This window comes from Physella acuta, unplaced genomic scaffold (genome assembly GCF_028476545.2).
Source record: "Physella acuta isolate Inbredline_101_S28 unplaced genomic scaffold, ASM2847654v3 ptg000156l, whole genome shotgun sequence".
Classification (NCBI taxonomy): domain Eukaryota; kingdom Metazoa; phylum Mollusca; class Gastropoda; family Physidae; genus Physella; species Physella acuta.
This window is the reverse complement of record NW_026731675.1, coordinates 137,876-164,964: the sequence shown is the minus strand read 5'-3', so window position 1 is coordinate 164,964 and position 27,089 is coordinate 137,876. Positions and strand designations below refer to the sequence as shown.

At 41.2% G+C, this 27,089-nt stretch overlaps 1 protein-coding gene across 1 annotated transcript in view; it reads right to left on the bottom strand.

Moving 5' to 3' along the window:
- LOC131935728 (ADAMTS-like protein 4) overlaps window positions 1-27,089 on the bottom strand; it is a 35,183-nt gene that overhangs the window by 2,710 nt on the left and 5,384 nt on the right. Inside the window, exons 2-13 of the mRNA XM_059292333.1 lie at window positions 19,257-19,452; window positions 13,899-14,068; window positions 13,117-13,455; window positions 7,420-7,578; window positions 5,866-6,048; window positions 3,928-4,048; window positions 3,467-3,602; window positions 2,991-3,195; window positions 1,335-1,502; window positions 1,001-1,174; window positions 612-791; window positions 358-526 (exon numbers count right to left, since the gene is read on the bottom strand). Of these exons, the coding sequence (XP_059148316.1) occupies window positions 358-526; window positions 612-791; window positions 1,001-1,174; window positions 1,335-1,502; window positions 2,991-3,195; window positions 3,467-3,602; window positions 3,928-4,048; window positions 5,866-6,048; window positions 7,420-7,578; window positions 13,117-13,455; window positions 13,899-14,068; window positions 19,257-19,452 (2,200 nt within the window). The remainder of the gene's footprint in view (window positions 1-357; window positions 527-611; window positions 792-1,000; window positions 1,175-1,334; window positions 1,503-2,990; window positions 3,196-3,466; window positions 3,603-3,927; window positions 4,049-5,865; window positions 6,049-7,419; window positions 7,579-13,116; window positions 13,456-13,898; window positions 14,069-19,256; window positions 19,453-27,089) is intronic.

Here is a 27,089-nt window from a genome sequence, read left to right as displayed (position 1 = left end):
AAGTTCTTACATGGAAAAAAAATTACCCACATTACTATACTCAAGAGGCTAAGTCTTAGGTTTCCAACAGACAGAGTTTCTTCCAGGCATCTCTTCGGGGGGCCAAGCCCTCTCCCCCCACTGAAATTTTTTTACCGCCCCCCGAAAGAAGTGAAATTTATATAATTTATATAGAAAATATATACTTTTATCAGTGTCCGTCCCCCCGAAGAAAGTCTACCGCCCCCCTGAAAATTTCAAGTGCCTCCCCCGGAGAAAAAAGTCTGGAAGAAACACTACCACATTATTAAGTATCTGGTACTCACCAGATACTTAATAATGTGGTACCTAACAAATGGTTAAAGTGTAAATGTTTACCTTGTGCAACATCTGGTTCGTGTTGATGTCTTGTGTTACAAGACTGCTGGGAGCAAACTTTCTGGACCTCTGGCTTGAGCAAGTTATCACAGTTGGATGAGGGTCTCCTGTTATCTTCTATACAGCGAACCTGTCTTGTTCTGCGGCCTTCTCCGCATGTCACTGAACACTAACAAATATAAAAAAAAAATTACTTTAACTGGTAATTAATGATGGTTAGTTATTAAAAATAACCTTAGTAAAAAAAATCTTACCTCTGACCAAGGAGAGGTGTACCATTTGGCACTGCATCCTGTATTGACACATGGCTCAGAAATTGTTGGCTTGAGTGAGCTTTGGCAATCTTCATCTCGCACTATAGACAGCACAGACTGCACTTCTTTAAGACAAACAACCTGGCGCGTCCTTACACCATTTCCACAGTCTGGTGTACACTGGGTCGACAAAATTATAACAATTAAATAGGTCAACAAAATTGTAACACTCTATACTCTATAAATATGTCAACACAATTGTAACATTCAATTAAATATGTTAACAAAGTTGCATTAAAGTAAATATGTAAATAAAACTGTAAACCATTTTATTCAACAAAAAAAACAAAACTTGATTGAATACATTAGTCCTGCAATATGTTGTTTACCTTGCTCCAAGTTCCCACAAACCATACACCACCACAGCCTGTATCATGTTGACAAACTTCCTTCAGCTTTGGGACATCCTGGTGGTCACAGGAATTATGGGAAATCACATGACCTTTGTCATTAACACAAACAGCTGAACGGCTTCGCTGGCCTTTTCCACACGATTCAGAACACTAAAGCAAAATAAAAAAAAAAAAAAAAAAAAAAAAAAAAAAAAAACAAAAACAAGAAATAAAATGGTCACTTATCATATTTGGTAACTTAGACATATTTTAAATATTAATTTTATGTGTATTTTAAAATATTTCAACAAATTGAGAGATTCCCCCATACCTCTGACCATTGGGATATCCACCACTGTGTTGTACAGCTATGTGTGTTGCATTGTTCGACCTCTACAGGTGCTGGCTGTGTGCAGTAGTTGGCGGGAATGTGCGAGTCTGTCTTGTCCACACATCTGACCTCACGCTGTCTCTCACCACCACCACACTCTTTGCTACACTGTGGACAGGCAGCAGGCAGGAAATATAACAATACATAATAACATACAGTGTGGACAGGCAACAGGCAGAAAATATAACAATACATAATAACATACAGTGCTACACTGGATAGATAGCAGGCAGAAAATATAACAATACATAATAACATACAGTGCTACACTGGATAGATAGCAGGCAGAAAATATAACAATACATAATAACATACAGTGCTACACTGGATAGATAGCAGGCAGGAAATACAACAATACATAATAACATACAGTGCTACACTGGATAGATAGCAGGCAGGAAATACAACAATACATAATAACATACAGTGCTAAACTAAGGACTGACAAGAGGCAGAAAATATAACAATACATAATAACATACATGAAATAATACACTGATACCCACATGTAAACATCAAGATGTTCATATCAAATCAACCTAAAAAACGTTATCCTTACAGACATAATGGTCTATAGGGCAGATTGAGTAGAGTTCACCTGTTTCTGTGATGTCACCATACGAAGGGACAGTATGGTCAGCTAAATGCCCAGCTTACTTTCCCTAACATGAGCCAGAGCAGGGTGGACTCATACATCTAGAAAACTTGAGCACTGGATCTGAACTCAAGACTTTCAGGTTAGCTCTACCATCTGACCATGTCAATCCCAGGTCAACACACAAACATTTATACAAAGTCAACATCTAGACATGTATAGGAAAACTATCAAAATATACACAAGGCAACAACATTTGTTCACTAGGCCTGCTAAACCCAGATATGGAAATGAAAACAGAACATATTCAAATATCCACATGAAGCCAATTTAGCTTATGCAATTACAAATGAAATCATGCATCCAGATACACACAAGCTAACTAAAAGTATAGATCTAGTCTTGGTAATTTTCTAAATGAAGTATATATGGATAGACAAATGTTAACTTCAAGAGGGGTAAAGAAGAAAATAAAGCATTAAGGGAGGTAAGAAGAAGACAAAGCATTAAGGGGGTAATGTAGAAAAAAAAGCATTAAGGGAGGTAATATAGAAAATAAACGTTAAGGGAGGTAATGAAAAAAACAAAGCATTAAAGGGAGGTAATAAGAAGACAAAGCATTAAAGGGAGGTAATAAGAATACAAAGCATTAAGGGGGTAATGTAGAAAACAAAGCATTAAGGGAGGTAATATAGAAAATAAACGTTAAGGGAGGTAATGAAAAAAAACAAAGCATTAAAGGGAGGTAATAAGAAGACAAAGCATTAAGGGGGTAATGTAGAAGACAAAGCATTAAGGGAGGTAATGTAGAAAACAAAACATCAAAGGAGGTAATGCAGAAAACAAAGCATCAAGGGAGGTAATGTAGAAAATAAAGCATTAAGGGAGGTAATATAGAAAATAAAGCATTAAGGGAGGTAATGTAGAAGACAAAGCATTAAAGGGAGGTAATGTAGAAAACAAAGCATTAAGGGGGGTAATGTAGAAAACAAAGTGTTCACCTGGCTCCAAGCTCCAGTCTGCCATCCAGCACACAAGCTGACCTCACACTGCTGGGCTACTGCTGGTTTCTCCGCTAGTCCACACTGGTCAGCTGAAACTTTGAGGGTCAGGGATGGAGAGAGCCTCTGCTGGCACACGACTATCCGGGTTTGTGTACCTGACCCACACGTCACACTGCATGCAGACCACTCTTTGGCTTCCCACCTGAATTGATTTTACATTTTAAAAGTTCAGTTCACCTTGGGGCCTGATAATTAATTTGGTGCACGTCTCTCGGGTTAGCAATAGCAATCATGTTCTCAAACATGTCATCCCATTAAAAAATAATTAAAATCTAACTATCCTTTTAAATACGTAATTTAAATTTTTTAAAAAGTTAAACACATGTTACAGTTTTAGAATATTGAAATATGCTTTCAACTTTTAAAGCTATATGTTTGATTGCTAGTAACAAAAACAACATAATTTTACTTACACAGGTTCACACGGGGCAGTATTGCACTGAACTGTCTGGGAATTTGGCTTCAAATGAGCAGCACAGTTTTCAGGTGTGACAACTACTTGTGTCCTTCCAGTGCTTGATATACACACAATATTTGTGTTTTGAGTACCTAGTTTAGTTATCAAATATTTTCTTATAAATTTCTAAGAGACCAGGATTTGATTAGTGAAAGTTAATGGTCCACTCTAAAATTTTCTACACATTTAATTAAAAAAAAGATTTCCATTTTTGATTAAAAGTAACATAATTAGTTTTTCTTATACACACATTAAAACTGAATTAATAAGTAATTAAAAATGTTCAAAAGTTTTGGAACTTTAATTACTTGTGCTGTTAAAATACATTCAAATTTACTTTCACAAAACCTAATTTCATTGTAGATTAGTTAGAATCAGAACAAAAATTACAGTGTGTATTGTTTTATCCTGGCTTACCTCCCCCACAAGGATGAGAACAGTCTGTAAATCCTGCAATTTTCCAGCGATATTCACTGCTCCCTTGACCAGGGTAACCAGAATCAATTGGGTGATAGTTTTGGCCATCGTAATTATCTACCTACAAAATACATTACATTATGTATCTTTAATAAAAAAAAATGAATAAACAGGTTTTCCAATAAGAAATATTTCATTAGTTTTAATGTAAGTTGAAGAATCTTGTCCAACCAGTATTTGGGCTACTCCATAAATATTAATATATTGGCTAATTGAGTTGGAAAACTGAGTGAAAACTCTAAGCCTGTTAAGGTACTGTGTTACCTCTTCCTATCTATCAAACACAATACAATACATCAAACATAATTTTTCAGGGTTGGAGAGGAAAGTCCCTCAAGCACCCCCTATGGTGCAGCACACTAGCTTCTTTGAAAATTTGGTGTTGGCTGTTACACACAAGTGTGGTGTTAGGCTTACATGTGCAACACACTTTTGCCATGATCTCTATCATGGTTTAAATATAGATTCTAATTGTCCTGGTGCAACACCCCCTCCCCCTGGCTATAGGCCTAATCCTAATAATTTTAATAAATAATATGTATTTACCTAGGCCTTGGGGGGGGGGTCATCCATAAATGACGTCACGCTTTTTTGACGATTTTTACATTCCCCCTCCCCTCCGTCACACGTCGTCACAAAAAGCCAGACCCCCCCCCATAAAATGACGTCACACCTCAGCCTACAACCCCCCTCAAAATTGCAGTTAAATTTTTTTCGTCTGCAATATGTCAAAATAGAGTATTTTAATCAATTCCTATTATAATTTATTAAAACTGTTTTCTAAAACGCTAAATAACATAAAAAATTCGTTTTCTAACATTTATTATCTATAAAGCAAAAGTGTGACGTCGCACCATATGACCCCCCCCCCTTCCCCCTCATCACACATCGTCACAAAATGACCCCCCTACGAGTGTGACGTCATTTATGGACGACCCCTTGTAGAATATTTAAATAATAATCATTAAAAAAGTTAAAAAAAAAACACGTTTTCTGATTGAACTAAAAAGTAGAAAATAAATGTTATACATCACAATAATGCAAGCGATCACTCTACTATAAGCGATCAAAAACGTGGGGCGCCGTGATTTTCTTACAGTTTCTAATACTATTGACTTTTATTAGGGAGCTTGTAGAGAGTCAACAGTGCCCAACCACTCGACCATATCGTCTCCCCCATACTGGCCACCAGTTGTTACGTTCTGGTTGTTTGTACACAAACACTGCGTGAACACTAGTCAGCAAGCAAAAAGAGGGAGAGTCCCGAACCTTGTTTTCATCAAATTACAGTTACTGGGTTATGTCCCTTTTCCCCCACGTTTTTGTACAATTATATAGCGGCCTAAAATGATCAATAAAATGTTTCCATGGATCAATTTAGTAATAATAACAATTGAATATTCTATGGTCATCGGAAACAAAGCTTCCCTGAAAATTTCAGCGCGCTAGCTAACCGGGAAGTGCCCGAAATTTCGATCGCAAGATTTGATTGGAGAACCAAACAGACGCGAAAGCAAGTTAAAGAAAACGTGGGAAAAATCGCTAATGTTGGCTTTTCTCTGAAAAGTTTATATTTCCAGTTAGGCCTAGCCTGGTATAATCCAGTACTTTGAGGGGGAAGAGGGAGGGATTTGAAACGGGGGGGGGGGCAAAGAAGATACTTAAATAATTATATTCTGGGGGAGGGGGACAGCAGACACTGATTTATTAATCAAAGAAATATTTTCTAAATAAATTACAAATTATATGTTTTTCTATATTGTTCATGGGGGGGGGGGGGGGGGGGGGTGGGGTGCTCCTCCAAAGAGATACGTGAAAGAAACTTCTGTACAAACAATCAATACAGTAACATTTGATTCAAGTGTGCAGCCAACTCACAACATGATAGGCCTCTTGATACGACGTTGTTTGTGGATAAATCTGATGGTGTGCTGCACTGAGCGGTTGGTTTGATTTTACTTGCGCGATGTGTTCCGGTACGTGCTGCCTGCGCAAGACGTTGGGGGCGGGTGTCCGGTGTCTGCTTGTGTTTCTTGCTGGTTGTCTTCTGATATTCTTTCTCTACAGTGAGGAGACAAACAAGTTACTTTACAGTAAAGATGATGTCGATAAGTAACGTCATGCGTTAAGAGCCCATTGTTACCCCTCACCGCCTATCATAACAAAACGTCAGATACGAGGTAGCCCTTGGTACATCGACAAAAAAGCAAGCTTTATTGTTGTGTTGTTACCATATGAAGAGCGATTTTCTCTGATATAATACGCAAATGTGCAGAGGCGAAGCGAGGGGGGGGGGCGGGGGGGGGGGACATATGTCCCCGGGACGCCGACCTTAGGGGGGGGGGGGGCGCCAAAATGGGTTGGAAAAACAAATTGAAAGTTTGAGGGGGGGGGGGGGTGCAAATCAAAAGTTCGAGGGGGGGGGGGTGCAAATTGAAAGTTTGTCCCCAGGCGCCGGGAAGGGTCGCTACGCCTCTGCGAATGTGTTTTAATTAATAAAATACTCGCTATATGGATGGCGAGGGTGGAAGGGGGAGGGGGTTGGTGAAATCAAAGTTTGAAGAGTCTAAAGTGACATTAAAATTTATGGATTGCGTTGTTTGCTCATATTTAACCTTGAGCCTCGTAGTGAAGCTGGTAGGCCCACGGTTGGGAAACTAAGCTAAAATTCGTATCGCTTGTCTCTGAGCCCGTTTTAAATAAATAAAAAAATTATACTACAATAGTAAGCCTTAATAAACTCAAAAAAAAAAAAAAAAAAAAAAAACAAAAAAAAAAAAACAAAAAAAAAACAACAAAAAAAAACAAAACAACTAGACCTCCCCTCTTACTTTCCCCAACATCAAGAATATTGGTAATCCCCTGGTTTTTCCTGAACGACCATTCTGAAGCTGTGTTACCACGCTATCGGAAACCTTCCGGCTTTTAATAAAAATACACCCGTCTCTATCTTCTCTCGGTATATTGATGCAGCGATTAGCGGCCTACACCTTGGCTTGCAGAAGATAAAATTATATAAACATTGAATTCACACTATAAGCTTCTCGTTACACCAAGTTTTAGAAAATTGATTTAAGTTCTGTAGGAAGACGGCACTTAGCTTTCTTAAAATCGTTTCAAAATTGTTCCGTGTTATTCTTGTTTTTACAGCAGTCTAGTTTTTAATTTACTGACGTCAACAAAACGACAAAGTGTGGTGTAAGTCAATTTCAAGTTGGAATCATAGATTTCATGTAGATACACGCTGGCGTCGCTAGGTTGGTAACTTAGTGATTGTGGTAACAGATGCGGTAACTTAAGGTGTCATCAAATATAATGTTGTCACCCGGCGTCTCAGGGTATCAGCACCCTTTGATGGTGTCACGAGGTGCAGTCAGCACCCCCTCCTCCCCGTGACGCCACTAATACACAAAACTTTAAAAATTTACTCACAACGTGGGACTGTGAGTCTCCAGCGTGGGTGTAGCTCTGCCCCCGGCCCCCTAGCGTGTGTGTCCCGTACCTTGATCCAGTATAGTCATATCTGCCTCTGACTCCAGTGCCATCTGTTAATGAAGACGTCGACTCAGGTCGACCTTCTGATCTGTTGGACTGTAAAGGGAAACAACTTTAATTTTTCACTAAAAAACAAGCTCGAATCCATAAAAACGTAAAAAAAAAAAACGCGCAAAACCTCAATTTAATTAAACTAAAATTTAAAAAATAAAAAAAATAAAAGCTTTTTGACGCCCATGCAGATTTTATTTTACGCCCGTATTTAGTTACAATACGGGTGGTGGCGGGGCCTCTTCCCACACTATATCTTTTAATAAAACAAAACTAATCATAGGCAAGCCGCATCACATTAGCGTTTACTGGATAATTTCATCGTTCTTGGCAAATGATTTTCATTATTTGTATGGCTTCACATACCATTGCCCCGTACCCTCTCCCCACCACCGTTTAAGGACTTCGTTGTTGATGTTGCCCCCCAGTCACCACCCCAGCCTCCCAGCCTCAGTCACCACCCCAGCCTCCCACCCTCAGTCACCACCCTAGCCTCCCACCCTCATTCACCACCCTAGCCTCCCACCCCCCAGTCACCACCCTAGCCTCCCACCCTCAGTCACCACCCCAGCCTCCCACCCTCAGTCACCACCCCAGCCTCCCACCCTCAGTCACCACCCTAGCCTCCCACCCTCATTCACCACCCTAGCCTCCCACCCCCCAGTCACCACCCTAGCCTCCCACCCCCCAGTCACCACCCTAGCCTCCCACCCCCCAGTCACCACCCTAGCCTCCCACCCCCCCAGTCACCACCCTAGCCTCCCACCCCCCAGTCACCACCCTAGCCTCCCACCCCCCAGTCACCACCCTAGCCTCCCACCCCCCAGTCACCACCCTAGCCTCCCACCCCCCAGTCACCACCCTAGCCTCCCACCCCCCAGTCACCACCCTAGCCTCCCACCCCCCAGTCACCACCCTAGCCTCCCACCCCCCAGTCACCACCCTAGCCTCCCACCCCCCAGTCACCACCCTAGCCTCCCACCCCCCAGTCACCACCCTAGCCTCCCACCCCCCAGTCACCACCCTAGCCTCCCACCCCCCAGTCACCACCCTAGCCTCCCACCCCCCAGTCACCACCCTAGCCTCCCACCCCCCAGTCACCACCCTAGCCTCCCACCCCCCAGTCACCACCCTAGCCTCCCACCCCCCAGTCACCACCCTAGCCTCCCACCCCCCAGTCACCACCCTAGCCTCCCACCCCCCAGTCACCACCCTAGCCTCCCACCCCCCAGTCACCACCCTAGCCTCCCACCCCCCAGTCACCACCCTAGCCTCCCACCCCCCAGTCACCACCCTAGCCTCCCACCCCCCAGTCACCACCCTAGCCTCCCACCCCCCAGTCACCACCCTAGCCTCCCACCCCCCAGTCACCACCCTAGCCTCCCACCCCCCAGTCACCACCCTAGCCTCCCACCCCCCAGTCACCACCCTAGCCTCCCACCCCCCAGTCACCACCCTAGCCTCCCAGCCTCTCACGATTACCGCACCCTCCCATCCCCCAGTCTCCACCCACCACTCACCACACCCCCAGTCACCACCCCAGTCTCCCACCCCACACTAGTCTCCCACCCCACACTAGTCTCCCACCCCACACTAGTCTCCCACCCCACACCAGTGTCCCACCCCACACCAGTGTCCCACCCCACACCAGTCTCCCACCCCACACCAGTGTCCCACCCCACACCAGTGTCCCACCCCACACCAGTCTCTGGCCACGACACCAACACGACACGCGTGGATCTCTGGCCACAGGGCCACAACGACACGTTCTCCCAACAGCACATCAACAGTTCACCTGTAGCAGGCAAGACATACCCACACCTGTAAGACTGAATGGAGTCTTGGGTCATCTTGACCTAACCCATGCACTCCTCAAGTGCCTTATTTACATTTCATTAATTTCAAATCAATTACCTTTTTTGTGGGCCTCTTCTACCAACTTATTCACCTGTGCTAAACTTACCTGTGACATTTTTACCTACGCCCTGTACAGCAGAACAAAGATTGGGGGGCCTATCATCCACTGAACGCCGTTGGTAATTGGGAGAAATCAAAAGACGGTTATTGAACAGGGCTACTTTGTTTATATTTTTTTAATGAATATTGACGCCTTCCCAAACACTACTTACATGATATCAATAGTTTGTTCTTATTCATTCCTCATTTTTTATACTTTTCCACAATTATTTAGTTAAAAATGTTCACACTTTTAACCCTTTTCACAAGTTTTTAAACCTATATTTAGTAGTCAGTGCGCACAACTATTAACCTCTATTATTTTGTTGATTAAAACTGAATCTATAACTTTCACTTTGCTAGAAACAGACGAAATCTATGATTTATATCTAGTTTCAAAAAGGATTTTTGCCGTATGAGATTTACGATTTTTGCCTTTTGACTTGTAAAACTAGGCCTACACGATGCTCAGTTTAAAAAAGTAGTAAATATTTTTTTGTGACCGAACGAAAGGATATTTTTGAAAACTTTCTTCGGCAATATTGTTTTAAATTATGGCAGGAATCGATTGGTAAATGTTTCAAGTCGCTAAGTGGTCTGGTTGCCGAGATATGGGCTAAAAACTGCATTTTTTCGAGGTTTTTTGGCTTTTCCGGGAAATCCAGGAAGGAATTCCGGGAATTTTTTTGGCCCACAATCATCCTCGGAACTTGCTTAACATATTTGCTTTTGGAACTAGTCCTCGATATTGCTTCGTTGAGGAGGAGATACGACTTAAAGCTGCGGACACACTTCCATCCATCCATCCATCCATCACCAGAAATGACGAGTTAATAATCGCAATTGTCCAGTATGGAAATTGCGCTAACAATTGTCCAGTATGGAAATTGCGCAAAAAAATTATCTCGAGTATTTTTGTTAAATAATTGATTGAAAAAAGCAGCGGAGCATTAGTTGTGTGTGAGATTCTAACCCACTTATTTACTGCAATACAAGCTTAGGGTATCCTGGCGATGAAGCTCATTCCTTATGCCGAATATCATGATTTTAAAAAAAAAACCGTCCGTTATAAGTGTCTGTCATCCCTCCTTTTGTATGTCGTACCATCCGTTATATGTCTGTCACATTTTGTCTACCGTTCTTTATATGTGCCTGTCATCCCTCCTTTTGTATGTCGTACCGTCCGTTATATGTCTGTCACATTTTGTCTACCGTCCGCTATATGTCTGTCACATTTTGTCTACCGTCCGTTATATGTCTGTCACATTTTGTCTACCGTCCGCTATATGTCTGTCACATTTTGTCTACCGTCCGTTATATGTCTGTCACATTTTGTCTACCGTCCGTTATATGTCTGTCACATTTGTCTACCGTCCGTTATATGTCTGTCACCCTCAGTCATGTGTATTTCACAGTTCTACGTTTTCATCGCAAATAGACTTCTAATTACGTCAACGTCCGTTATATTTCAGTCACAGGTCACAGCCAGCTATGTTGTGATGGATTGTGGGGAGGTGTTGGTAGATGGTGTGTGGGGAGGTGTTGGTAGATGGTGTGTGGGGAGGTGTTGTGAGATGGTGTGTGGGGAGGTGTTGGTAGATGGTGTGTGGGGAGGTGTTGTGAGATGTCGTGTGGGGAGGTGTTGGTAGATGGTGTGTGGGGAGGTGTTGTGAGATGGTGTGGGGAGGTGTTGTGAGATGTCGTGGGGAGGTGTTGGTAGATGGTGTGTGGGGAGGTGTTGTGATATGGTGTGTGGGGAGGTGTTGTGAGATGGTGTGGGGAGGTGTTGGTAGATGGTGTGTGGGGAGGTGTTGTGAGATGGGGTGTGGGGAGGTGTTGTGAGATGGTGTGTGGGGAGGTGTTGTGAGATGTCGTGGGGAGGTGTTGGTAGATGGCGTGTGGGGAGGTGTTGGTAGATGGTGTGTAGGAAGGTGTTGTGAGATGGTGTGGGGAGGTGTTGGTAGATGGTGTGTGGGGAGGTGTTGGTAGATGGCGTGTGGGGAGGTGTTGGTAGATGGTGTGTAGGAAGGTGTTGGTAGATGGTGTGTGGGGAGGTGTTGGTAGATGGTGTGTGGGGAGGTGTTGTGAGATGTCGTGGGGAGGTGTTGCAAGCTGATTAAAGGTGAAACATATTTAAGGATTTGTGTTATAAAAAGCGAACACAAAAATAAAACCGTGAAGTTTGTGAATTCTGTCGTCACAACTAACATCTTATCGCAAGTAGTTCTCCACTGTTTTTATGGCCACATATATTATACGTCTAAAACAACAACAATTGTTTAAATTAACGTCTCAAGTGATGCTAGAGAAACATGCAGTGGTCATATACAAGACTGAATTACCCAGCCAATGACCACTAGGTCTAGGTATAAAAAAACACGAGCGAACCAACAGCCCACCTGTGCTGTAGACGCCTCATTCACCTGCTGGGGAATGATTTATGGGGAATAAGATAACACCAGCATGGATTTGTTTGCATGTGTGTTCGCTCGTCTGCCACCATTGTTAACAGCTGATAGAGTTTGTCTTTATGCTTAATTAGCTATTTTACAACAGCAATGTTGTCCCCACTCGCAGGAGTGGCGACGAAGGAATGCTTTGGGCTGTGACGACAAGCACAACATATTTGCTTTCACTTTGGTGAACTCCAAGTGTTGTGAGATAGACTCTAGATTGTTGGTCCGTGTTTGCTTGGCGTACTTCAAGCGCTGGGTATTCCGTATTAGAGTGTTACATTTTTATTGAATGCTAGACTGTAACAACTGGGGATATGAAAGCTGATTTATTGAGTTGGGCAAGACTGGGCTATGTTTGTCTATTCATGTCAGACTAAGTTATGTTTGTATTTGTCCGACTAGGTTATGTTTGTATTTGTATGTATGTCTATGTCCTAATAGGATATGTTTGTATGTCTATGTCTGATTAGTCTGCTTGTCTGTCGTTATGTCAGAATACCCTGTGTTTGTAATGTCCGACCTGGCTATGTTTGTATGTCGTTTGTTTCTACTTTTGTTACTGTATTCCTGATGAGTCAAACACATATTGTGTCACATTTTTTTTATAGTTCTAAAATTCTGACGGACATATTGTAATAAACATTCAACTCTATCCCCTGCCTACTACTTTAATGATGTCAGTAAAAAAGATGTGCTAAATATTAACTAGACAATTGAAAAATGCGAATTTAAAAATCTTTGAAACATCCACTTTTAACTCTAACCAAACAGAATTCGCTGAACGAAATTAAAACAACTGTGAGTTAATGATGTCGCCTGTATTACACAGACTTGGACCCCGAACTGCGAACACTCCACGTTCCAAATACCTCGAGTTCAGAACATTTCAAGTTCCGAACACCCCGAGCTCCCAATACCTCGAGTTCCGAACACTTTAGTTCCGAACACTTCAACTTCAGAACACCCCGAGTTCCCAACACTTCAAGTTACCAACAGAGTTTAAAACTCTTCAAGTTCCGAACGCTTCGAGTTCCGAACACCCAGATTTCCGAACACCCCGATTTCCGAAACCCTGATTTCCGAACACCCCGAGTTCCGAATCGTACAGTTACCAACTCACTCTCCACTGTACCTGGTGCTAGAGTATCAGAAGAAGAAAGCGTGAGCTCACCTGAGACCCCGTGTAGACCTCGCCCGTAAACTCCTCGCTGGTCCTGTTCATGGACAGCCGCTGTCTGTGTCTGCGCAGCGCCTGCAGACGGGTGATGTTGTGTCGAGATGCAGAGGGCGCCTCGTGTCGTGAGGTCGAGGGCGCCTCCAGACGTAAGTTCGAGGGCGCCTCGAGTCGTGAGGTCGAGGGCGCCTCGAGTCGTGAGGTCGAGGGCGCCTCATGCAGCGGCTGTGAGGGCGACTGTATCCTGCTCTGGACGCCGCCAAAAGGCGTGAACGAGACGGAGTTGGGTATCGTGAAGGTGTAGGCTATCCCAGGATTCTTAGCGTGGTAGAAGATCTAAAGATCACAGAGTTAAGCAAAAGTTAGATCTAAAGATAGCATTATCATAGAAGCCAATATCATTCATATATTGTTTGAGATTTTGTTGCAATTACACACTATAAATGTAATTGTTATTAATATTTTAAAATTGTGTCAATAACGTGAATAATCAAACACCATTGAAAGTTATAATAAACACTAAAATACAAAATCTTGGGCCTATATTATTATTATTTATGGACTTTATAATATTATATATAATAACTAAATGTACAACAATTTACACCTTAGTTTACACTATAATTATACATAGGCCTACAGCAAGCACCTCACTAGTTGGACCATAATTACCTGTACAATCATCGCATTAATGGGACCATAATAACCCGTACAATATCTAATTAATTGGACCATAATTACCTGTACAATAATCGCCTCATTAATTGGACCATAATTACCTGTACAACAATAGCCTCAGTAGTTGGGCCATCAGCATAAATACAAGTCCCTCTGCACCTCGCTGTGTTTTTTTCGTATGTGAACTGTGTGCCCGCCCCTCTGTAGTGGCCAGGTTGGTCCAGTGACCAGTAGCTGTTGACGATTCCCTGGTCACTTTTAGTCTTCACACCTGGTGAAAGAAATTATCTCGGTCACCCATAGGCGTAGCTTGTGGAGCAAATATCTTTTAGAGATGTTATGATGGTTAATTAAATACACATTGTTATCCACAATTTAAGCAGAAATAAATAGGTACAGGTATTTTCATTTGTATGTTTTTATCATATTTTAAAATTTCTTTGGCCACTGTATATTTGCTATGGTATTATAAAAGTTAAATGTATTCTAATTTGAATTTTAAAAAAAATGGACGCCGCTGTTTTTATAGCTAGAACGATTGTTCGTTGTCATGGCGACTTTTTTACAGGCGCAAGCTAGAGTTCAGATTTTTAGTTATTTCAATCAAAAAGTAAATTAAAAAAAACCCACCCTCAATGTTGCCCGTTATAAATGTGGACCCATACACATATCGTGGAACAATACACATATGATGGACCCATACACATATGGTGGACCCATACACATATCGTGGAACAATACACATATCGTAAAATAATACACATATCGTGGACCCATACTGATGACACAACTACCCATGTGACTTATAAACCCTCGGAAATTACCTACACGTAGAAAGGATATTTGCACGCACAGAAAACACACACAGAAGACACACATACAGTAGGAAGACACATAGAAGACACATTCAGTAGGAAAACTCGGAGAAGACACACACGAATGCTGTAAAAAAACTAATTAATGAGTGTGTTCCTTTGTATGTTGGCTCTATTGGACTTCACCAGGTTCGCGTCCAGGTGCCGAGTGACGTCACTTTATTAATGATATGTTGACTTATGCAAATGATTGACGACTTTGACGTGGACTATTTATACAAGAAGGCTTCTTGAGGCAGGTGAGGGGAATAGTTTTCTCCCCTGGTGTAGGGGCAGCCTCTCTAAAATAGTTTTCTCCCCTGATTGAGAGGCAGCCTCTCTAAAATAGTTTTCTCCCCTGATGTAGAGGCAGCCTCTCTAAAATAGTTTTCTCCCCTGATGTAGGAGCAGCCTCTCTAAAATAGTTTTCTCCCCTGATGTAGGAGCAGCCTCTCTAAAATAGTTTTCTCCCCTGATGTAAGGGCAGCCTCTCTAAAATAGTTTTCTCCCCTGATGTAGGAGCAGCCTCTCTAAAATAGTTTTCTCCCCTGTTGTTTTCTCCCTAATAAGTACCCAATCCTTAATAAGTACACAATCTCTAATATGTACCCAATCCTTAAAATGTACACAATCCTTAATATGTACCCAACCCTTAAGGGGTCATCCATAAATGACGTCACACTCGTAGGGGGGAGGGGGTCCGTAATTTTGTGACGATGTGTGATGAAGGGGAGGGGGGGGGGTTCAGATGTTGCGACGTCACATTTTTGCATTATAAAAAAAGTAATGTAAGAAAACGAATTTTAGACGTTATTTCGCATTTTAGATTACTGTTTTAATAAATTGTAATAGTTTAGACAAGATTTTAGAAAAATGTCGATGTTTTAAAAAAAAATTCAACTGCAATTTTGAGGGGGGTTGAAGGTTGAGGTGTGACGTCATTTTAGGGGAGGGGGTCTGGCTTTTTGTGACGACGTGTGACGGAGGGGAGGGGGGGGGAGGTAAAAATTGTCCAAAAAAGCGTGACGTCATTTATGGATGACCCCTAATATGTACCCACTCCTTAATATGTACCCAATCCTCAATATGTACCCAATCCTTAATCGCGAGTAGAGAACTGAATGAGAAAGTTTTACTTTTTTTTTCAATTTTTTAATTTAGCTGGAGCTCTACAAAATCAAAATGAAAAGGAGGAAAAAGAATGCATTATATATGCGTTACATTTCATCTTCCTTCCCACACAGAAGGTGTCTTGTCTAGGACACAGAGCAGCGATTGAAGCTATTAGTCTAGCACCCACCGGCTTTGATCACGGCGAGTTTGCCGATCATGTCCAGGTTCTAATCTCACCAGCTCCAGCCGCCGCGCTAAACCGGATCACGTTTCGAGTTTCTCTTTTTTTTTCGCGCAAAGCGACGCACGCAGTTGAAAAGGTTGATGTGTAATGGAACATGGCGGCGTCTGGTCTTGAAATAATCTCCCACCCCCGGGGCAGAAGACAAACATGCATGTATGATTCAGTTTGTTAAAAGCTGAAGCATTAGGTACGAAGAGAGCCCTCAGACAGGAAAGAAAATAGCACCCTATGTTAAATTACAAAGATGTGTTACGGGGAAATACCAGATTTATTTAAAAAGGGAGGTAAGCCGTGTCTATCAACAAGGGCAGGTAACTGAATAAAAAGTACTTAGTTTTTCGAGTGAGCGTTTTTTACGTCATATTTTAACTACAGTTGGTATATAGATCTATGTCAAGTATGGAAATGATATGGTTTTATTTATGTCAATTATGGCAATAATATGGTTTAACCGCTGTTTTATGCAGCACTTAAGTGAAGCTATAAACATGGATTTAATACCAAGAGGATACATTTCCGTTAAGAGTGGGGTGGGACTTGGTTTGTAGGCGGAGGTAGACGGATGCGATTCACGGTGGATTTTACAAACTTAAAATGTATAACCTACACGTTGAAGTGGGGAAATTAATTAATTGAAGCATGTTTAACTCGTAGAACATTTGTGGAACTAGAGATTTTAGCTTTCAAGTTTTAGAACATTTGTGGGTGTAGAGATTTTAGCTTTCAAGTTTTAGAACATTTGTGGGTTTAGAGATTTTAGCTTTCAAGTTTTAGAACATTTGTGGGTCTAGAGATTTTAGCTTTAAATTTTGAGAATTTTTAGGACCCAAAGAATTGTTTTTACGAAAATAAAAGCAGGTCATAGATAATCAAGAATTAAAACATTATTCCATAGACGCTATGTGTAAACATGGTAGTTATGTGTGTATGAATGTATGCGTGTGTATGCGAGTGATGAAGTTAAACGGTACGGGGAAACAAACATAATCCATACAGTTCTGTAATGTAGCACCTGCAGCCCTCGATAGAGTATCAACACACTCGTGTTATTTCTTTGTCCAAGTTCCCTGCGTACATTAGGTGCATATCATTTGTGATCAGCCATCATTTGCTGCTGGGGTGGGGGAAGGGGGGGGGGGGGGTCGTGGGGTGAGGCACTCTCTTGTATCAAACCAACCAGCTATTTCATTTCACGTGCGCTGTGGCGCTAGTTGTGTTTACGTTGACAAAAGGTGAGAATTACGTAATGTAAGATTGCGAAATGAGAGTACTCGAAGCACATGATTAGGGAAGTACTGGGTGCACATTACTAGACAGACGCATCGGAGAGAGATGTACAGTCTAATGATCATAAGAGTCTCAAATCATAAGTCAAATCATAGAAGTCACAATTCTCAAAGTCACTTTTTCGAACCTGGCGATTCATGTGGCAGATGCAGTAGAGTGCATATGTTTCTTTGACCTCGGCATTGGAAGGGATAGTCCTAGCATTAACGGTAATAACGTCACAATTCAAATAATAAAAGTCGTAATAAAAGTCATAAGTCAGCATGCATTTTATAGAGAGGGTTTCTTTCATACAATCTTTCGTAGAGGAAGGCGTACTTGAAATTTCCACTGGTTAAAGTATATATTTTATATATAAATTATACATTTCGTGCTGATGGGGTGGGAGGAAGGGCCGCTGTGCATGCCCCCCCCCCCCCAGGGGTGGGGGCGACACACCGAAAAAAGAGATGTCTTCTTCTTCGTTCTTAATTTTTAGTGTTGGAAGGGATCGAGCCTTTTCTGCCAGAGGGTTTGAACTCGAGACTTTTTCGAATTTATCAACCATGAGCTTTTGCCGAAGAGATGTCTGAAAGAAACTGATCAGCAGCCAACTATGAGTCACCATAAACCTGAGCTTTATTTTGTCAAATTGTCTAACTCCCCCCTCTCTCCCCCCCCCCCCCCCCATGTAACAGATCTGGAGATCTCATCCGGAATCTTGTCTTACACGTGACCATTGCAGTCACGTGACCATTGCAGTCACGTGACCATCTGCGGTCACGTGACATTCTGCAGACGGCGTTAAACCTGGAAACATGATCCTCACATGCAGGAAAACATTTTTGCTGTTTTTGTACGTCGTTAAAATGTCGCGGAGTTTGGGTTTCATTTGACAAGATTTTTAAGCTCCTTAACAATGTCGTGTGATCAGGTGCATTAAATACGTCAGTCCTACCAACATCTGACCAGCATGAACTTACTTAACTTGTTATAATTCTGTTCATACAAGATTTCAATTAAGTCAGATAAGTCATCTCGGGTTAGGGTCTAAATTTGTAACTCAATTTTAACCTATTTCTAATGGAGCCGTTTTATTCAATTTCCAGATAAGTTTATCTTCGATGACAAGGCAGGAATATATAATTTTCAATCAAATTTGATATTGAATTTGTCATTAAAATACAACCCATATTCAATATTAAAAGGGGAGATAACTAGGTGGTAGATGACAGGACTGATAAGGTGATCTCGGCCTCACGTTAAATGTTTACAAATGTTATTTATTTTATAAGAAAATATTGACGACTTTAAGTTGAATAGAAATCAAGCAAACTTTGAAAAGTCTTGTGGGATGTCGACTCAAGAACGGTCGGCTAGAAAATACTAAATATAGAAGGCATTGTTTGTAAATGTTACGTATCGATTAGCTGTTTATAAAATTGGAATACAATGAAGTGGAAAATAAAACAAGCATCATAAACGTTATATAGGTAATACCTGCGTTTATTTTTATTTAATTTTTAGAACATTATAAAAAGTTTATTATTACAACGTTGTATACTCGTTTTGTTAAAATACAAGATCTATGTAAAACACTATTTAAACTTTTAAAATCTAGACTCAATTTTTATTGCAATAATTCCGTAATAATTCTTGATTTTTTAGAGAGGGGGTGGGGGTGGGGGGTGGGGGGTATTATGTGACCTTCAGACACAAGAGGTAGCAAAACTATACATTCGTCTGGAGGTGGGGTGGTGTCACATATCAGACATCAGGTATTTCACTTCTGACAGTCTGACGGTAAAATAAAAACACCCTCAGCCTGTCATGTAAACGACAGCTTTCACTGGTGAGTAAAAAAGCCACTGACCAATAAAAAGCCACTGACCAATAAAAAAGCCACAATAAAAAAGCCACTGACCAATAAAAAAGCCACTGACCAATAAAAAGCCACCGACCAATAAAAAAAAGCCACTGACCAATATAATTCCTGCTCTCCTGAAACTCTGTGATGTTGATGTTGCATGCCGGGTAGGGAATCTCCACCACGGGGTTGTACGAGCCTTCCGTCATGACCGTGACGGTAAACAGACCGGAAATACGTCGGCACGTCTTTGGGTGACGTCGGCATTCGTCACATGCGTCATGCTGCTGGGCTAGTCCTATCTGCAGTATCTGTAGAGTGGAGATATTAGATAATCTATAGAGTGGAGATATTAGATAATTATCTGTAGAATGGAGATATAAGATAATTCTCTGTAGAGTGGAGATATTAGATAATCTATAGAGTGGAGATATTAGATAATAATCTGTAGAGGGGAGATATTAGATAATCTGTAGAGTGGAGATATTAGATAATCTGTAGAGGGGAGATATTAGATAATCTGTAGAGGGGAGATATTAGATAATCTGTAGAGGGGAGATATTAGATAATAATCTGTAGAGAGGAGATATTAGATACTAATCTTTTAAGGGGAGATATTAGATAATAATCTGTAGAGAGGGGATATTAGATACTAATCTTTTAAAGGGAGATATTAGATAATAATCTGTAGAGAGGGGATATTAGATACTAATCTTTTAAGGGGAGATATTAGATAATAATCTGTAGAGAGGAGATATTAGATAATAATCTGTAGAGTGGAGATATTAGATAATAATCTGTAGAGAGGGGATATTAGATAATCTGTAGAGAGGGGATATTAGATAATCTGTAGAGAGGAGATATTAGATTACATTTTCATTCTCTGAAGACAGCCGGACAAAATATATTCGTTACCAAAATTAACGTTTAATTTTTTGTATGCACTACCACCCCATCCCTTTTTGTTATATAATATGTGTATGATCAATATATTAGTACATTATTAGGCACACTACCAGCATTGGGGAGGGGAGGGAAAATATAAGTAATCTACGTCTTTAATTAATTAGCGACACCACTAATTAATTTGCAAATTGGCCTTTCTAAATATCCTGATTTGAGATCTACAATCGCAACGTATTCAATAAAGTTTACAAGAGCCGTAAGTTTAAGAGTGACCATGTTAGGTCGGGGATTAGCAGCACTAAACGCCCCTTTTGTTTTCTCATACAACATCAACGACAGCAACTAGCAAAAATATTCAGTCTAGGTCGGTCATTTTAATGCAGTCAATGCATGTTTGCTGACGCTGCATGTCAAGGGAGTCTAGCCAGGGTCACTTTTTGGGACGTTCGTACTTGGAAACTTCATAAAACAGGGTTCAACAGTGATGTTCTCTATATAAATACTATATTTTTTGCTGTATTTTTTACGTTTGTCCAATGTTTAATTCAAACACGACAGAACAAACACAACCCGGGTGCTACACAGGGAGACTAGACTTTACAAATAAGACAAGACTCCTGGCAAATTGTCACTGAAAGGTCAAATCTATTGTTAAACATCCCAGTCTGCGCAGATAACATCATAATATCTCCGCTTAGATATGGAATTACAATCTGGCATTTGACGCTGGGTACGACATAGGTGATAACTCGCCGAGTGGCAAACACCTCGGGACTATTTGTGTTTTGCTTGACATGGCACCGCAGTTTTCTCCCCTACTTCAGAAGGTGTTGTCCCCCCTACTTCAGTAGGTGTTGTCCCGGCCGGCGGGATGAATCGTAAAACAGATAAGTGCTACAATGGTGGAGATTTCATGGGCGATACGCTGACGCCGCTGTAGACACTGTAGATTTACGCGCATGCGCGGAGTTGGTGCTGTGCCAGGTGCCCTGCCCAAAGCAGACGACAAAAGATTTTTTGAGGTCAGCTGAGGTTTGCCTTCACGAAACAAAAGAATTTCGAAAACAAATTGTTGCGAACTTTTGTAAGAAACACCAGTAAATACATCACGTCTGAACTCAAACAGTTGACATTTATTGTTAATTGGAATGAAATTTATAACATAAAAAATTCAGACACAAAACGAGACCAATTTTGCTTAGATTTGAGTATATTGTTCTTAAAATACATTTTTAAGAAATCAATCATAAATTCTAGAACATAGTTGTTGATGAAAGTGCATGCTTGAAACATACTTTACATTCCAGTTTACTTATCTAACCGATTTATTTCTAACTGCAGGTATTTTACATGTAACATTAGTATTGACTAGAGAAGAATTTACAATGACTTAAGTAGCTAATTATGATGAGGCTGTGATGGGGTTGGGGTGAGGTTGGAGTGAGGTTGAAGTGGCGTTAGGTTAAGGTTGTGGTGAGGTTGGAGTGGGGTTGGGGTAAGGTTGGGGTGAGGTTGGGGTGGGTTGGGGTGATGTTGAAGTGGCGTTAGGTTAAGGTTGCGGTGAGGTTGGAGTGGGGTTTGGGTAAGGTTGGGGTGAGGTTGTGTTGAGGTTGGAGTGAGGTTGAAGTGGCGTTAGGTTAAGGTTGCGGTGAGGTTGGAGTGGGGTTGAAGTGGCGTTAGGTTAAGGTGCGGTGAGGTTGGAGTGGGGTTGGGGTGGGTTGGGGTGAGGTTGGGGTGGGTTGGGGTGGGTTGGGGTTATGTTGAAGTGGCGTTAGGTTAAGGTTGCGGTGAGGTTGGAGTGGGGTTGGAGTAAGGTTGGGGTGAGGTTTGGGTAAGGTTGGGGTGGGTTGGGGTGGGTTGGGGTTATGTTGAAGTGGCGTTAGGTTAAGGTTGTGGTGAGGTTGGAGTGAGGTTGAAGTGGCGTTAGGTTAAGGTTGTGGTGAGGTTGGAGTGGGGTTGGGGTAAGGTTGGGGTGGATTTGGGGTGAGGTTGAGGTAGGGTTGAGACCTTTGTTCAAAATATAGGCTCCAGAAATATTTCAGATTTTTATGAAGACAAATAAAAGCATGAAGAAACAAAACCCAGATGTAAGCGATACAACCCTGCCATCTCTTCACACACTTAAAAACTTGGACCTCACTAGTGCACCGGGATATTTAAACCGGGGTGAGATTAAAAAGCAGCACCGTCGCATGGATGAATTTAACTTCATGTAATACTGTAATACTCCGGTGGCAATTTAATAGCTAGAAATTCCCCACTTCACCCAAAATGAACGTCTGAAATATTTTCCAGATTAAAAATGGGTGAAATTCTTTTCTGAATGTGTCGTTCCTCACGTTGGTTGGGGAGTTTGGAGTAATAAAAGAATGTGTTATGTTGTAAGCTAAATCCCCGGATGTATTTTGTCTAAGTTTAGTATAAGTCCCCGGCTGAAAACATCTTAATCCACCAGTTACCCAGTAAGGGCGAGCTTGCAATGTTTCGTCGTTACGTTCGGTAACTCTCGGTGACACGATATCTCACTTGGCGAGTTGCGCCGCTTGAAATTTGAGGACACGGGACTATCTGGCCGGCAGGACTAAATATACGGCGTGAATTGTTCTCGTACGAATAGTTAAACCAGTCCACTTTACGGCCGTATCACTTCCAATTGCACTTTTAGAAATATTTTTTAAACTACGATGCGTCGTTTTTTTAAAAATTATTTTCAGTATACATTTTGTTCCTGAGATTCCCCCTTTAAATACAAGAGGTAAGCTCCGGAACAAAATTAAAAAAAAATACTTGACAGGGAACAACTATTTCTCTATAGCTATATTTTAAAGGAACATCAACATAAATATGTGTTTCATTTTTTAAAAATTGGTGGCGGAATTTTGGTAACTATGACAACGGCGGCCATGGTGAAAAATTGCATGATTTCCAAATTTCATAAAGTAACAAACTTTAAGCCTAATGAAGTATTAATTCATAATATTATAACATCGATTGAGAAACTCAGCTCTAAATTTTAAGAGTGTATCTTCAAACTAATTTATTAAACAATTTCAAAACAGCAAAATTCGGAGTGTTAAATTAATAAAAGTTAGTGTTTTAATTGGAGTTTTGATAAGTCATCCACAGAAAATACCGTTGCGTCTGAGAGATTTTTAGCAGAGCCTGATGATGAAATTAAAATGATTAATAATTAACGATTTATCTAGGTAAAAAAGACCAAACTATTGCGTGTATTAGTCAGGCAATGACCGAGTATCAAGCACACCCTTAAAGTACCAAGATCACCCATAATCAGCAAATTAACATCAATCAGACCCCAACAAGCATATCAAATATGTATCAAGTATACCACATGATTTTCAAACACACCCCACAAGTACACCACACGACTTTCAAACACACCCCACAAGTACCCACACGACTGTCACACACACCTCACAAGTACCCACACGACTTTCACACCCCCCCACAAGTACACCACACGACTTTCACACCACTCAAGCACCCACACGACTTTCACACACACCCCACAAGTACCCACACGACTTTCAAACACACCCCACAAGTACCGAAACGACTTTCAAACACACCCCACAAGTACCGAAACGACTTTCAAACACACCCCACAAGTAACGAAACGACTTTCAAACACACCCCACAAGTAACGAAACGACTTTCACATACACACACCACAAGTACCCACGCGACTTTCACACACACCCCATAAGTACCCACACGACTTTCACACATACCCCACAAGTACCCACACGACTTTCACACACACCCCATAAGTACCCACACGACTTTCACACATACCCCACAAGTACCCACACGACTTTCACACACACCCCACAAGTATCCACGCGACTTTCAAAACACACGTACCCAAACAAACCTAGCATGCACACAACACTGTCACATGACCTGTATCACGTGACCGCGAGCACTGACAGCGGGCGCGAGCTAGAAGAAAAACCGTTAAAATTTTAACTACCCTCATGGCAGACTCTCTACATTATCAAACGTTAATGAGGGTTAGATATTCTCATGACCTAATTACCCCCCCCCTACCTTCTACAATAAATGTTTCCCCTTAACGAATCGCCTTAGCTAGTCGAATTTCAGGTTTTACTAAGTAGCTAAACATGTAGTGGGGGGGGGGGGGGGAATAAAATGACTGCAGTGTGTGGTGTTCGGTAAGTCTTTTGTCAACAGTTTGTTTAGCTGCCATATGCAAGTCATGACAAAAACACTGAACGCTATTCGCAGGTGGACTGGTGGTCTTCATAGTGTGGGTCATCTCCATGAAACCAGAGATGCTAGTTTGAGACTTGTCTGTATATAAAGCAGTATTTAGATAAGATTCCCACTAACCAGAACTGCTAGGCGGAGACGTATATATCTATAAGCCAGTATTTAGACAAGACTCGCTAGCCAGAGCTACTAGGTGGAGATGTGGAGGTATATAAGCCAGTATTTAGACTAGACTCTCACTAGCCAAAGCTGCTGGTCGGAGACGTCTGAATAAAAGCCAGCATTTAGACTCTCACTAGCCATATCTGCTAGGCGGAGATATGTGTGTATCTAAGGCAGTATTAAGAAAAACTCTATCCAGAACTGCTAGTCAGAGAATTGAGGTTTTACTACATTCACATTTTTAACATTTAAAAGCAGTCGAATCGTACCGTTACAATTCTGTAACATAACGTGTGACATCTGTCAATTTGGGAGTCCCCCATAATACTCCCCCCAACCCACCCCTGTAACGCAACTATCCTCTATGTTCAATTCATTGAGAAGAAAAATTCTATGCAAACATGTGAAATAAAACGCGGAAGAGGTTGGAGTGAAACACGCAAGTGAGAATGTAAAGCTAATATTGACCGGCTCCTGTTTAGTGATATTATTTTATACTGCTAGCAACTGTTTGAGCAAACAGCGCATGCGCCGGCAAGTGTTACATGCATATGTTGAAGAAACGTTTGATGCGATTCGTCCCTGTTGTTTCGACACAGGTGAAACTAGGCAGATAGATTGAGATAGACCTAACTATATAAACGGCTCCAGTTTACTATATCGGGAGCAGAGGTAAGGGAGGACTGAGATAGTAGACGATATATATATATATATATATATATATATATATATATATATATATATATATATATATATATATATATATATATATATATATATATATATATATATATATATATATATATATATATATATATATATCTATCCAGGCATCTCTTGGGGGGGGGGGGGGGGGGGGGTTCAGCCTCCGAAGAAAGTCTACCGCCCCCCCCCCCCGAACGAAATGGAATTTATATAGAAAATATATACTTTTAACAGTGTTCGCACCCCATCTCCCCCCGGAAAAAAAGTCCGGCAGAAACACTGATCAGGACAGTTCCCCCTTTAGATTATCTCTACCGCCCACAAAACTGCATAAGAACATTACTCCCCCCCCCCCAAGTCGATGAGTACAAATTGACCCCAAATCCTGACAAAACTTTACCCCAAAAGTAAATCGACATGTTTCTAAAATTCTATAGAATGTCGTGTTTTTAACATGACCGATACCACGTTAATAAGTTTCTCCGTAATGGGATAACTACCATGGTGTGTGTGTGTGTTTGTGTGTGTGTGTGTGGGGGGGGGGGGGGTAATTCGCAAGAAGGACGTAATGACAGGCGGAAGAGCTGTGGAGTCATATTCCAGATCCATATATATATATATATATATATATATATATATATATATATATATATATATATATATATATATATATATATATATATATATATATATATAAAGTACCATTTCGATCTTCATGGGACAGGTGAAGTAGAGTTCACCTGTTTCAGTGAACATGGCATATGAAGGGATAGTGTGGTCAGTATACACACAAATATTTGTGTGTGTCTGTGTTTTCCAAAATGGTATGTCCTCTTGATTCATCCATACTGAGAACGAGAAGAACCACGTTACAGTGTACAAGTCACGTGATAACAGACATGAGAGTACCACCGACACTGGATTGTTTGAATTGACATGTTTATGGGAAAAACCTGAACGGGAATTTCATTTGATGTGTGACGTCACACCGCATGTTGGGGTGTTCCCGTTGACGAGTTTTGACGACATCAAAACGTCCCTAAGAAATACGACCCGAGAAAATTGAACACCTTCAAAACGAAAGTAGAAGTTTATTGGTGAGTGGGGGCATGGAATCAATTCAACCGGCGAGTAAACAGATACACATCAAGGCGCTTTGAAGACAATCAACAAACAGAATCAAGTGGGGTAAGTTTAGATAACGGGCAAAAGAAGAATGTTATGTTTTTGAAAATCCAAGCCTTACAAGAATGTTACAATTTTGAATTCTGCTTTGTTTTTTTAATGTGCACATTTTCTAAATAAAAAAAAATTCTTCTTTATTTAAACGGTCTTTGTATAGTAGGTATATTCAGAGGCGTAGCGAGGGGGGCTGGGGGTGCGGACCGCACCGGGTGACACCCTTTAGGGGGTGACACCAAGGCAAAAAATAGAAAAATATATAGAGAAAAACTTGAGGGGGGGGGGTGCTAATCGAAAGTTTGAAGGGGGGGGGGGGGTGCAAATCGAAAATTTTTGAAAGTTTGTCAACGGGAAGGGTCGCTACGCCTCTGGGGGATGACACCATTAAGTGCCGCACCGGGTGACACCCGACCTCGCTACGCCACTGGGTATATTTTTAAACGAAACAACAATTTAAAAAAAAAATTTAGCTTGATAAGTCAAGGCCTGCTTGAGTGTTATTTTTAGCTTACGTCACGAGCAATAAGCTCAGCGTCAAGTCGGAAAAGTTCGGGCGTTGTCGGTAAATTTCGGCACTTGACAGATATCCTTCTTGAGACTTGTTGAAATAAACAATATTTGGCCGAAGTATTTTTTAACTAACTTTAATGAGTAAACTATATAACGTGTAGTAACCCCTACGAGAAGTTGTTTATGTCAAAACTACGGACTGCCTGTGGTCTCTAAAACCTGTTCATCC